The sequence below is a fragment of the Oryza glaberrima genome, chromosome 5 (genome assembly GCF_000147395.1).
Source record: "Oryza glaberrima chromosome 5, OglaRS2, whole genome shotgun sequence".
In the NCBI taxonomy this organism is placed as follows: Eukaryota; Viridiplantae; Streptophyta; class Magnoliopsida; order Poales; family Poaceae; genus Oryza; species Oryza glaberrima.
The window spans coordinates 1-13,345 of NC_068330.1; the positions used below are offsets into that span (position 1 = coordinate 1).

The following is a 13,345-nucleotide window of genomic DNA, read 5'->3' on the forward strand; positions in this document are numbered from 1 at the left end:
AAAAAAGGGTTTAGGGTTTAGGGTTTAGGGCTTAGGGTTTACGGTTTAGCAGATATCTGCTGTAGGTAATGAGACAAAAAATTAGGTGTTCAGATTAGGAACAATGTAGGACCGTTGAACCAGAGTTGTCATCTGAATAGCGGGGAGGACACCGGCGCCGGCTCCGACACCGCCACCCGACCTAACGTCGCCGCCAGGAAAGGGAGAAAAAGGGGTAGAGGGCAGTGGGCGCCGGCTCCGATGCCGCCGCGAGGGGAAGGAGAAGAGGGGAGGGGTGCACGCGACGTCCCATGCAAGGGCGGCGGACAATGAAGGAGAAGATGGTGCCGCACCCGTTGGCCTCCGCCGCTCCGTCGCTAGCGTCTATGGTGGTCATCCTCCTCCGTCGCGCCGTCTTCTCCAATCGCCAGATCCGACGGCGGCGTTAGATCTAGCCGCGGGCGTAGCCACCGCGCCAGATCGGGAGGGGAGGGCTGCCGCTGCCACCTCCCTCCCCCCTCCCGACAGAGCCGCCGCCGCGTCCACCCTCCAAGCCGCCTCCGCCCTCCACCTCCGCTGGATTTAGGAGGAGGGGGGAGCCACCGCTGGATCCACCCTTCGCGTAGCCATAGCCTGGAGCCGCCGCCGCCACAGGCCTTCGGTCGAATCCGCGCCGAGAGATGAGAGGTGGGATGGGAAGGGGGGTTTAGTGTAGGACGTTTTGCAGAAAACCCCCTATGGCTTTTACGTTTACAACGCTACATCTGGAAGCGGAATTTTTGTATTTTTCATGGAATACGAGAGGTTATACGTAATAAATACAACGTGATGTCAGGTATATGTGATATTATGTGTAAACACGAGTTTTTTGCAAGACCCCCACAACGCCCAAAATTTCGTTTGACCGGTTACAGCTTACGAGCAGTCAACGTGTAAAGCAACAAGATAGCCAAAAAAAATCGAAAAACGGAGAAAAAAGGAATGGTAATGCTGGTAATTGGCTGATGATATGTAAATAAGGAATGGTTAGGCTGGTAATTGGCTTATGATATGTAAATCACTTTGTTGCAACGCACTAACATTATTTCTAGTAATTTAAAAGAAAAATTGTTTTAAATATCAGTGTGGATTGTAGAGTGAACTTTGGAGATAATAGGGTTTCGCGGCCCGGACAAAGGAGGCAGTAGGGTGCCCGAGGCGGCAGACATACGGATCGGGAGCAAAACCACATACGACGTCAACACAGGAAAACTTTTATAAAGCGCGGCACCGGTGACATTTGCAGCAGCTGCAACACAGCATAGATATGACATGATATTATACCATGGGCTGTCAAGACCAGCTTCTTAGCACATCTCACAAGTGCAAGGCAATGCTCAATCTCACAAGTGCAACATCATGAACATGCGCGTATCAGATAGCACCCAAGAAAAATAGGATAACATGCAAAACTATATTAACAGGAGTGACAAGTTAGTGTAGCCAGTACAATTAACCTGAATAAATGCATTCTCATGATACATATGTACACAATTTTAGGCCATTAAGAGAACTCACGGTTGCCACACACTTCAGCATTTACCAGAGTATCCCATCTATTATTCCAAAGGTACAGTTGTCTGAAATTTTGGAATATTAAGGTTCACATGGCAGTTTTCGAAGCACGTCAGCATCTCGGATTTGATACAGCGGCTGCAAACCAGAAACATCACAAATATCGTTTTAACAAATATCGTTTTAAATTAACAGCAGTCATGCCTGTAGAGACATTGCATTCAGTAAACGTGGATGTAGATGCTCAGATTCAAGGGTCTTTTTCTTTTATTGTTGGCAAAAATCAAGATGCATGGTGTGCAGTGGTGACTGATGCTAGTTAAGTTTCAAGATGCTCACGTTTAATGGGAGCAAACTAAGTGCAACCTACATATAGAGTATAGATGAGACAGCGGCGTGTATAACTGATCAAAAGCAGCATATAAGTAACTTTACCAGATATGATGACTGACTACAATATAAAGATGCATGTGAAGGTTACTAAACATGAAGCTCATAATGACAATCTAATAAAGCTAAAAGATTACCAGAATTTCGCCGCTTAACCCTAGGGCCTCGATAGAAATCTATGGAATCGCTGTACTTTTACAGCATAAGCTTTCACAAAATCGGCCTTTTCAGGTATGGTTCCACTAGATGAAACTCTCCTCTTTCTTATATGAAATAAGAAATCTTCAGTATCAAGGACATAGGAAACCTGCAAATAAGATATTGAGCATTACAAAATACAACATTAAAATGGTCAAAATGGTATCACGATCAATCAAAAGGGTTCTGCTAGATACAATGTTAACTTGCAATGGGGCACAAAATTCTCGCTAAAATTATGAGTACCTTTGAGGATTTGCAGGATATCTTGCATTCAAGACCATTAGTAACCATGAAAGCATCAATGGCCTTCAAAGAAGCTTGAGAGTCATCGTTTCCCCCACGCTTCCGTTTATTCCTGGGAAATGATGTCCAACAATGAAAATAGCCGTGGAAAGTAAAATTGAGACTCCAACATAAGATCAGGAAAGTACCTCCCAAGGAAGATATCGTCATACAATTTAGTATTAGAAATACTTGACAGATACTCATTATATAGATAAGACGAAAAATTTGGATCAATTGACACTGCAGTTACTTCAGGTTTTTCATGCCCATACTCCATTAGCTGAATTGATAATCTTGTAGGATTTGAACACTGCAAATCACAAGGAAAACTGTGTCACATACATGGTCAAAAAATCCATGTGCCACATAGCATTAGCAGATAAAGGCAGGAAAAAAAATTGTCAAAATTGCTAGCACCCCTTTTACAACGGTATTCAGGTTTCCTTATACAATGGTATTCCCGTTTCTTGCAGAAGTATCACTCTATTTGTTGACCCTAGAAAACTAGACTGGTGGAGCCATGGAGGGTCTGAAACTCTGAATCGAAGGCATCTAAAGGCATTACAGAAGTCTCTGCACCAAGTCAGAACTACTAGCAAGAAAGAGGGTTTCTTTACTTCATAAAAACAGTTCAAACTTGTGTGCTCAACACCAATCCACCACTCCACAAGATACTCTGTTGCTGGATAAACATTTACAGGTGTGGTTTGTTTGCAGCATACTTTTGAAACATTGTTCTTCGCACAACCTAGTTGCTGATTGATCTCATGTAGTGAATTATAGATTTTTTTTTTATATTTGATGATAGAAAATTTTGCACTTTTAACTTCAAAATATGGTAGTATATTTATTTGGCATTCGTCGCAGCAACAATATTGCATGGTAATAAGGCACTGCACAAGTATAGAAATAAGAAACATGGATATTGTAAAAATACTTACCCGTTCAAATCGATATATGCTCTCATCATGGAGAAGTACACGCGCATTTTCATGATAAACTAGATCAAAGAATCTCCCAGGTGACCTGGATTTTTCGTATATGTAAAGTTGGAGCAGCTTGTTATCCATTTCGTCAGAAGCTATCGCTTGAAGCTGAAGAAAAGCAGGAAAAATTAATATTGTAGCAAATATGCACTAAAATGGATAGTATTTGTTAGGCAACTTGCCTGCTTTACAACTTTGTATATCAGCTTATCTAGAGTAAAAAGAACATATGACTGAGTCCCGATGATTGAACGGCAGTCATCTTCAAATTTGGTGTTGTCAGAAGAACCATCAAGCAAGTTATACAGTGCACTCATAAACCTGCACTAATAACACATTAGCTATCCATCACATGGAAGTTGTGGAAGCACAGTAAATAAGCAGAATTACTTTGAATATTGGTCTGGCAAGTTCGTATCCTTAGAAGCTTTCCATTTCTTTTCAGCTGAGGAGGAGTTAGTCTTAGCTGACAGTATTCTTTCATATAGGATCTGCAATCAACATGAGTTAGCCAAGAGAACAGGACAAATATGCAACAACAACAACAACAACAAAAAAACACCTTGCAAGAATATCAAGAAAAAGACCAAACCTGGTGTAGCCTGAACAAAACATAAAACGAGTCATTTCCATAAAATATACAAGAGAACTTCTCTTCATGATCATTTAAAGCTCTAGGAACATGCTTAGCAAGCGGTTTAACTGCATTGTGTGAGCGTTCTGAGAATGGAAGTGATATTCCTGCATCGGCATCTTGTGCCTCAGTGTTTTCCGCTGCCTCACCCTCACTTTCAGCCTTTGCATCAGGATCATCCTGATCCATATCATCTTCATCCTCATGATCTTCTCGAGAACACTCTTCACCATCACCAGATTCACTACCAGAGGCATCTTCACCAGCTTCAGATGCATTTTCACTGTCCTCCATCATCTGGGCACTTTCCTCACCTTCATCATCTGCATCAACATCATTCTCTCCAGCAAACTCGGTTGCATCCATAGGTCTACCCTGGAGGAGTCTCCTAGTAGAATCTTCCTTCGCTTTAGAAACTCCATCTACAGATACACCATCAAAAGGCCCAAAATTCTCCCCAACATCCCCATTAGGAGATAATTCCCCCTCTTCTCTTTCAACCTTTGAATGATTATGGGATCCACAATATTCATTAATTGGACAGTGTTTGTTGTCCTTGCTGTTGAAAGACCCTGGAATCCTAATTTCTCCACTCTGTGGACATGAGAATACACATGAACATAAGCTAAACATGAATTTCATGAATGCTTCTTCTTCATAACAAAGAGGGGAACGTGCATTCCTCGTGAAATTAAGTAGTTTGGACACAAGATAATTGTAAGAATCTCATATAAATCAAGCAAATCCAGTTAAGAATGGCCATACCCCCATAATTGCTTCATTGCCACCCTTAGCTTCAGACACAACCTCACCTCCAGCTGGAGTAGCACTGCAAGCGTTTATACCTAATAGGCAAATGATGGCACTGAGAAAAGGCTATAGAATCATAATGAACAACTAGCTATGAAGCAGTGGAGCCTAAAAGATGAGTGTTATGAATATTTATGAGACATACAAACCTGGTTTAACCTCCATATTTGCTCTACTATGATTCTGTTCAGGCCGAGAAAGGTGACTGCTCTCCACTGATCTTTCAGTGGAAATGTTTTGTGCATATACCGCTGGAACCACATCAACAGCAGGAGTGGTATTTTGCAGCCTTCTGTCTAACATAGTTTTAGGTCTTTCCTCATCCCTGCAAACAGTTCGTTCAGCATCCTGCAAGCTATTTTGAGCATCTGCTGCAACTCCACCCACCAATATAGCACGAGAACATGAAGCTTGTTCCTTTGGAACAATTTCATCACTATGAGCATGCTTAACAGTAACTGTGCCGTTTGTTGATGCATTATTAATTTCAACATTTGCAGGACCAGCCTTTGTGCTTCTGCTCTTGTGTTTTTCATCTTCAACACCATGGCCTCGAGGATGAACACCCAAAATAGGCTCCAGAAATGTAGCCCAGATTTTCATCACTTTGTCAACTTGATCCGAAGAACTGCAGACTTCTCCACAAGAGTACTTGATGATCTGATAAAGATCTTCATGAATTTCTGGGTCTACATACTCAAATGACATATTGGGAACTATTGGCCGCCTATTCCCAGAAGCAATAGTAAGAAGCATATCATCCTCCTTCCTTTTCTTCTCATTAACTTCTTTGATTGCAGCTAATAGAGCTGCACAAGGGAAACAAAAGTAGTTTCAAAACATAAGTAAAGGCAACTAGACACTCATGATGATTTCTGTAGCACCATGTACAACCAAACATGTAGATATCAGGCACGCAAACCTTTTGTACTCAGATTCTTTGTGTCCTGTTGTTTGAAATAGAAGCTGCGATGATCAAGGGACTTGTGATAATTCTTAGCGTATATTTCAGCCCAAACTTTATTAAAATCTGACCGGCACCTTGACCATTCCTCTTGCTTTTGCTTAAGCCTAGTTAAAATAACTGGAAGTGCAACACTAGCGTTTTTGCGAAGAACATCCATGACATCAAGCCCATGGTCACCATATAACCGTTCAATACACCTCAGATTCAATGCTGTCAACAAAAATGAATTGTAGCCGTATTGTTCAATCATAACAAAGCACTCAAAAAAAATATATACAACACAAGGGTATTGCATTTGCCAATTCACGTTGGCAGATACTTACGAGTCAAATGCTCGTCTATGCGTATAGGGCTGTCTGGTTTGATTGAGTTGTCCTGCATCTTTTCTATCAGCTCCTCAACACGCTTAATTGCCACAATTACAGATTCCAACAGCATGTCCAACTCAAATCTGAAAATTTAATTTCATGGAAAGCAATCATTATCCTATGAGATACTACAGAAAAATGGCAAGATAAGATGTCACTAGATGCAGCTATGGTTATGAATGATACAGTGTGGTGAACAAGAACACGTTGTTTCCGGTCCTTCCTACCAAATTCCAATTGTAAACCATATGAATTATGAGACTCTGCTAATAGATAACTGCTAGACATAGTCAATCATGAAAATGTAGTGAAGAACCTGTCATCTTCACATCTAAACAAGCTTTCTTCATACTGATTCTTCCGCATGTGCTTAAACGAATAATCCTCACTTCCTGAGGTCACAGACACCCAGAGATCATTGAGAACTGAGGCTCCAAGGTCAGTTCTGCAACTTGCAGGAGGCATTGGGTACTGAAAGAAAAACAACAGATGTTATGGACTAAATCATCACAAACTGCAGAGTTAAATCAGCTTACATTTTTAGGCAGAAGTCGGTAACTTGGAGTACACCGCTGACAATTTGAGAGGTCAAGTTCTGATATTGGCTTGCATAGGTTATACTTGTCTTTGCTAGAGAATGTAGTAGCTTTGTGGGTAGCGCCTTCCTTAGAATTGAGTGCAGATCCTTTTTCTACTATTTTAACTATTTGTGATGTTTGCCCTTCATTTCAAAATAATAATAATCATAATCTAATAATAAACAGGCTCTACAAATAGCATGAGAAATGAAATTCTAACTTCCTAAATTAACCGTTGCTTACTTTTATTGAAGACTCCCTCCAGAAAGGCATCTACAGAGTAAAGGAATTCTTTAGGAATCAAAAATGCAACATATTCAAACATGAAATCAAGAAAGTGTGCCCAACAAAGTAAAGGTGACAAATGAATCTATATATGCCACCTACCTATATTTTCGCACTGTTCCAGGAAGTCATTAAATCCATTCATAAGATCTGGATAGTGCTGCAGTATGTCGTTGACCTGAAAAGCAGCAAGGCTATTCTTGTTCAGAAATGTAGCATTAGGTTTATCACTGTAATTCAGATCTAGCAAGCTCTTATAAATCCCTGAGATAAGGGAATCATCCTTTAAAACACATCGATCCAGCTTACCAAGTTTTTCAATTCACTCCTTGTAATTATTTCCTGGCTGTATATGTGAAGGCATTTCAAAAACTCCTGGTAAGCTTCAGGCTCTAGCTTCTCCTTTACTTTCTCACAAAAACGGAACTCCTTTGTGTATGCACCTTAATTTGAATAAGAAATAAGAAAATAATCCAGTACATCAAAGAGGCAAGGCATTTCTTTACTTACATATTAATGAAATACACTAAGATGGAGGAAAACACAAGATGGATCCTAAAGTTAACGGAAAATAGGAGCCTGCAAGGCACTGAAGATGCCATATTGCACACATATTCACACAAGATGACATTAAGACTCACTCTTCAATGCATCCTTATCGTCGTATGGTGAAGTAGAGGTGCTAACCCCACCTTGTTGTGTGTCAGCAAGAGCACCATCCATCTTCCTTGCTAGTTTGCGCTTACGTTGTCCTCCATCCAAATCTTTGCTGTCATATTCAACGTCTTTCACGTCCGTTTCATAATCTTTTCTACTGCGATCAACCTTACCATCCCTTCCCTTGTCAACACGCCTTCTGTGGGGATCATCCTCAGGATCAGGGGGATCAATACTGAAGTCACGATCGACAGTTGATGGATAAGCCCTCTCCCTCTGGAGATGGATAAAACAACATTTCACCATAGATGTTCTTTTGTGACCAAATATAGCTAGTAAAATATAGAACTTGTGTCTAACAAAAAGTAGATTCAGAAAAATGATCCTAGTACAGAAAGTAGCTTTCATGTCCGATGCCAGTGCGTTTCAGCGGATCTCTGATATTCTATATCCATGTCCCCGAATCATGGAGCTAATGTCAATTAAATGTTTCAGTACTTATCCTAAAGATGATGTGATGTCATATAAACTTGTCAAGGTAGTTTACATTACGCCGCATTACGTTCTCTGCAGTACTTATCCTAAAGCTGATGTCATATAAACTTGTCAACGTATAAGGAAACATTCTCTAAAGTATATGCAATTTAACACGGGTAACAAGATGTCCGTTTCAAGATTTACCTTAATGATCTGCGCGTTCCTTGCCGAGGGCATTAGTGGGCCCCTGTCGTCGTGTCTGCTTGAAACACCTCTAGGAACAGTTACCGGTTCTGGAGCGGTTGACGTATCAGGCAAGAAATGCTTGAACTCCTCGAGTAAATCGGGATAGTCACGGAAGAGCGCTGCAACCTAACGACAAAAGGAGAGAGCCGGTAAGACAGAATTCTTCAAAAAGGCGTATACACAAGCGCCGAGGCAAGGTACGTACCTCCCCGTAAACATCTTGGATGGACTTGTTATGCAAGCGGTACATGTTGAGGATGCCTAAGAAGGACTTGTAGACGTGGTCCTCCTGCTGGAAGCGAGCCTGCAGCGGATGGGTGGCGGGTAAGTAGTAGAAGGTTCGTTTTAGTTGGTTGAAGGGGTGGGGCGGGGCGGGGCGAGAAAGAGGAGGATGTGGAGACCTTGATCTTGTTGACGAAATTGATGGCCTCCATGAAGTCAACAGGCTTCTTCTCCAGGTCCTGGAGCTTGATGGCAAATCCCTTGGGCAAGAAGGCGTTGAAGCCAAGGATGAGCTCGTGGTGGCCATTGAAGAGGGTCTTGACACGGATGATGACGCCAGCGGTGTCGATCCTGCAAAATCATGTCCCTCGTGTGGTGTGTGTTAATAGGGGAAGGAATGGGTGGAAATGAAAGCGAGGGGGAGGGGGAGGGAAGGGACCTGCCGCTCTTGAAATCGCGCATGACCTCGAGGAACTCATCGTACTTGTCGCGCTTGTCCTGGAACTTATCCTTGACGGCCTTGAGGTAGAGAAGCGCGTCATTGGTGGTGAGCTTCTGGTTCTGGGAGGGCCCCTGCCCCTGCTGCGAGGGGGCGGGCGCGGGCGCCGGCATGGGCCTTGACGAGGCAGGCGATGATAAGGGTTAGGATTGTTGCATCGGCCGGCATACACCGCGCGCTCGCTCCCTCGCAAACAAGAAGAAGAAGAAGAAGACACTTACGACGGATCGGATCGGGCGAGGTTAGGACGCTTGAGGTGCTGAGACGCCGTGGGCGCTGCCTTCATCACCCACCCATCCACCGACCAAGGCAGACGGATTCCCTTATGGCCACGGCCGCCTGGATCTGCCCGACCGCAAACCCTAACTTCTATCCTCCTCCTAACTACTCCTATACGAGTATCCTGGCTAGAGTAGAGGATCGATCGCCTTTCTCCCTTCCTTCCTTCCTTGCTTGTTAGGGAGGAAGGCCAACTAGTAGTATATTGAAGAAGAAGAGCCCTCGAGAGACGAACAGAAGAAGAAGAAGAAACAGGGGAAATGGAGTGAAATGATGAAACCTCTTCCTTCGATCGCCTCGCCTGCCCTGCCTGCCTTCCCCTTTTTTGTGTTTTTGTTGATCAACAAGACAACCAGGCGGAGGCAAGGGTTCCCTTCCCTTCTCTTCCCTTCTTCTTAGCCTTACCTGGGCCGTCCGATCTCCGCCTGCTCATAGCTTGGGCTTTTTGGGCTGCCCCTTCGGCCTCCTCGCTTTTCTCCTTTCTTTTCTCTTTTTACAAAGGAATAAGTTCACCGGGGGTCCTTCAACTTAAGAGCGAGATTTTTTAACGTCTCTTAACCACAAAACCAGAAATATATACCCCTAAACTCACACAAACTGTGCATTTAAGGTCATATGGCAGTATATATGGGTAGTTTCACTGACGTGGCATCCTAGTCAGAAAAAAAAATTAAAAAAATACATGGGACCCACATGTCAGCCGCCCTCTCTTCTTTTCTTCTCCTTCTCTTCTCTCTTCTCTCTTCTCTCTTCTTTTCTTTGCTGAGGGGAGGCCGGCCGCGGGTGGCGGGCGGAGCGACGGTGGGCGAGCATGGGAGCGCAGCGGTGACGGGCACCGGGAGTAAATACTTAAAATTTTAAAATTTACAATATTAATAATAGCTGGTGCAACAAATTAGTTACCCATGCTGACAGCCTTGATCATAGTCTACCTGTGCATATATCTATGCATGTTTTCTCAAATGTGACTGCTCTGGCTTGGAAAAGACGAATACGGAGACTAATTATTCTAGAAGCATGCATTTTTCAAGCAAATTAATTGCTACCCACTGACGGCCTAACTTTTCTCCGTTCAATAGAGTCAAAAAATCAACAAGTTTTTTCCTTTCAAAAAAAATCAACAAGTTTTTATTCATGGAAATTAATTTGTGACTGCCTAACTTTTCTTTCCTTAATTCCAAATTTAACAAATGTGTATATCGATCTCTAGAACCTTGCAAAATTATGCAATTTGACCCATATGCACATATTATTATTTTCATGTTTTTCTTCAATGGGATATACTACGAACATTCAAAAGAATATAATCAAATTAAGTCCTAATAGTAACTGCAACCCCATACAACTTGTTTTTAACATAGAGGCTCAGTCTTCCGAATGTGATCATAGGGATATGGTGTATGTGTGTGTTTATAGATGTGAGTGTACATGTATTCTGAACGCATGTGTTTATACTGTGTTTTTTAAAAAATAGATGGTAAATAGGATTTAAGTAAACTAGTTGGCACTCTGCGCCTTGTCGCGGGATTCGTCATTTTAACATCAAACAAAATGCAAGTTATTACGACACTAAAGATTCATTTAATTCATGCTTTATTTTCTGCATATATAAAATTCATTTATGTATACCATAAGTGATAATGTATCTTTATTAAATAAAAAATTGTCGCGGGTATGGTGTAGTTCAGAACTTCATATTTGATTTTTAGATTTCTAAAACGGTTTTTAAGTACCATATGTGCTTTGTGTTATTTGCCTCCTACTAAAAGTTGACACTCATTTCTCTTAAATAATTTTATTTTCAAAAAAATATTTTAAAAGTTACTGGCAACTAAAGTTTTAAATGGCTAAATGGACCTTATCCAAAATGCCTAGAACTCGTAACCATAATTTCTAATTTCTAGTGTAAAACTGTAAAAACTTACTCTCTTGTTGGTGTTGTTATTGTTTTTGTTGCTATGGCATTTCCATGTATCCAGTGTAATAAATGTGCAAGCTTCACATAACCGAAACCGCTTAAACCCACTCTTGAGTGGTTTCCCCAGTATTTGCAAAAATCATTTAAAACCTAGACCACCGGTGAAATTCGACCAAAATTTATTAAAAAATTAAACATCAGTTTAATTTATTCTTTTTAACTTGACGGAAACCAAGGGATCCTAATTAGTGCGTACGCACGTGGAAGTTAAGTCGCGTGCATTTTTCTGGCCTCTACCCTCACATGTGTTTTTCTTTTCTTTTTCTCAACACGTTTTTCTTTTTCTCCGCAACAAAGCAAGATCGGCGAAAAATGTTCCTATTTTTAGGAAAAACTAACGTAGCGCGTGCTTCACAATTAGTTAAACCTAACTAACTAAATTAGTTTTAGATAATGACGCTAATTAAGATAAGATTTTTCTTTTCTCGAAAGTTTTTAACTAATAGATTGAAAACTTTCAACTTAAGATTTAAACCATGAAGTTAAATTTTAAAATCTTTTAACTCAAACTTTGAAAATTTTTAGCTCGAAATTTAAATTTGCAAGACAAATTTTGAAAACTTTCAACTCAAATTTAAAAACTTTCAACTCAGATTTAAAAATTTTCAACTCGAGATTTGAAAACTTTCAATGGAATACCTATCTTGCTTTCCACCTAGAACGAACGACCACCGCCTGCAACGTGGCAACAAGTAGGTACGTGTGCTACGTATGTCAAATACTGCATGGGTGCATCCATGAATCTATATATATATCTATAATCTACATCTATAACTAACTAAAAAATACTTAAGGTTTTCGGTAGTTATTTCGTCCATCTCTGTTTTTTCTTTTCTTTTTTCCCCAATTTTTCCTTTTTTCGTTCCGCCCAATTCTTTTCTAACTAACTAATAATTAAAAAATACGTAAGGTTTTCTATAGTTGTTTTCGTCTGTCTCTTTTTTCTTGTTTTTCTCTTTTTTTGCCGCTTTTTCTTTTTTTTACTGTTCCGCACGCTTTTTTTTTCCTTTTTTTTCACCGCTTTTTTCCTTCACCTTTCTTTTTACCTTTTCTCATCCGCCCTTTTTCTGTCCATGTTATTTTTGCCGTTTTCCCTTTTTTTATAATGCTGATATAGGTTTTGTTATAGCTATTTTATAGGTTGCTTTTTTAGTAGCTATTTTTTACGTTGCTTTCTTTCATACGCCCGTAAGTATTCATTTTTTTCTCGGCCGGGTTTTTTGTCGCCGGACCAAACCCTAGCACCCACCGCCACCACTATGATCTTTCTCTCCTTGCTTTCCCTTCTCTAATTTATTGCAAAAATCGATTCCCCACTGCTTCTTCATTATTTTTCCCATGATTTTTCCTTTCAATTCCACTTTAATGTACTGGATCGAATCTCCATTTAAAAATCACCATTTTTATCCCTGAGTTTATGGATTTGCTCCGATTTGATAAAAACGGAAAGAGCAGATCGAGGGTATCAAAAGCCCTCAATCTGGTGAGATCGAGAAAAATCCGATCAGATTTGATGGGAGGGTCGGTTCTAGCATTATAGTGACATGAGACGTCTTCCAGATATTGAAGACAGCAATCAGCTATGCGAGTCTTCTAGAAATTGATGACGGCAGTCGGCTATGCGAATTGGGCCTACAGCTCCACTTGTGGGCTAGGTCAAAGAGAGATAGACTAATCAGAGGAAGGTAACGGGCTAGGCTGGGACTGAAAAGGAAGGAATAAATGAGCTTTTAGCCCAAAGCAAAGAGTATAATATATGCGATCCAAAAATGCTTTTATCCGTTGCAACGCGTGGGCATTTTTGTAGTGAAAGGAAAAAAATGGAGAGTGGCTGAAAAATCGACTGTAATAGGAACAAAAGTCTATCGAGATAAATTTAGCTAAACCATATTACTTCCTCTCTAGGGCGGAGGTAGAGAATGGGAGGTGGTGCCCTCACAATATAAATTT

At 41.0% G+C, this 13,345-nt stretch overlaps 1 protein-coding gene across 2 annotated transcripts; it reads right to left on the reverse strand.

Annotated features, from left to right (window-relative positions):
- Positions 1–1,397: 1,397 nt before the first annotated feature.
- Positions 1,398–9,767, reverse strand: LOC127773193 (paired amphipathic helix protein Sin3-like 4). Of its 2 annotated transcripts, none has more exons than XM_052299221.1 (23): positions 9,360–9,767; positions 9,079–9,255; positions 8,819–8,990; positions 8,623–8,721; positions 8,376–8,543; positions 7,730–7,970; positions 7,347–7,480; positions 7,140–7,215; positions 6,996–7,025; positions 6,711–6,895; positions 6,491–6,645; positions 6,130–6,257; positions 5,762–6,016; positions 4,989–5,648; positions 4,795–4,874; positions 3,988–4,623; positions 3,786–3,886; positions 3,578–3,716; positions 3,351–3,503; positions 2,556–2,719; positions 2,368–2,479; positions 2,061–2,230; positions 1,398–1,671 (listed from the first exon to the last, which is right to left on the reverse strand). In XM_052299221.1, exons 1-22 carry the CDS (start codon positions 9,422–9,424, stop codon positions 2,081–2,083), a joined length of 4,080 nt encoding a protein of 1,359 aa, XP_052155181.1. In that variant the 5' UTR covers positions 9,425–9,767; the 3' UTR covers positions 1,398–1,671; positions 2,061–2,080. The 2 variants fall into 2 exon arrangements, with proteins under 2 accessions (XP_052155181.1, XP_052155180.1); XM_052299220.1 differs by having other exon boundaries at positions 7,679–7,970.
- Between the last annotated feature and the right edge of the window lie 3,578 nt (positions 9,768–13,345).

Excerpts from the sequence above, each read along its gene's own strand:
- LOC127773193 (XM_052299220.1), bottom strand. The coding sequence starts at position 9,424 with ATGAAGGCAGCGCCCACGGCGTCTCAGCACCTCAAGCGTCCTAACCTC. Across the intron at positions 9,256-9,359 it reads CTCGCCCGATCCGATCCGTC|GCCCATGCCGGCGCCCGCGC; the intron begins GTAAGTGTCTTC and ends TGCCTCGTCAAG. Across the intron at positions 5,649-5,761 it reads AAAGAATCTGAGTACAAAAG|CTCTATTAGCTGCAATCAAA; the intron begins GTTTGCGTGCCT and ends TCCCTTGTGCAG.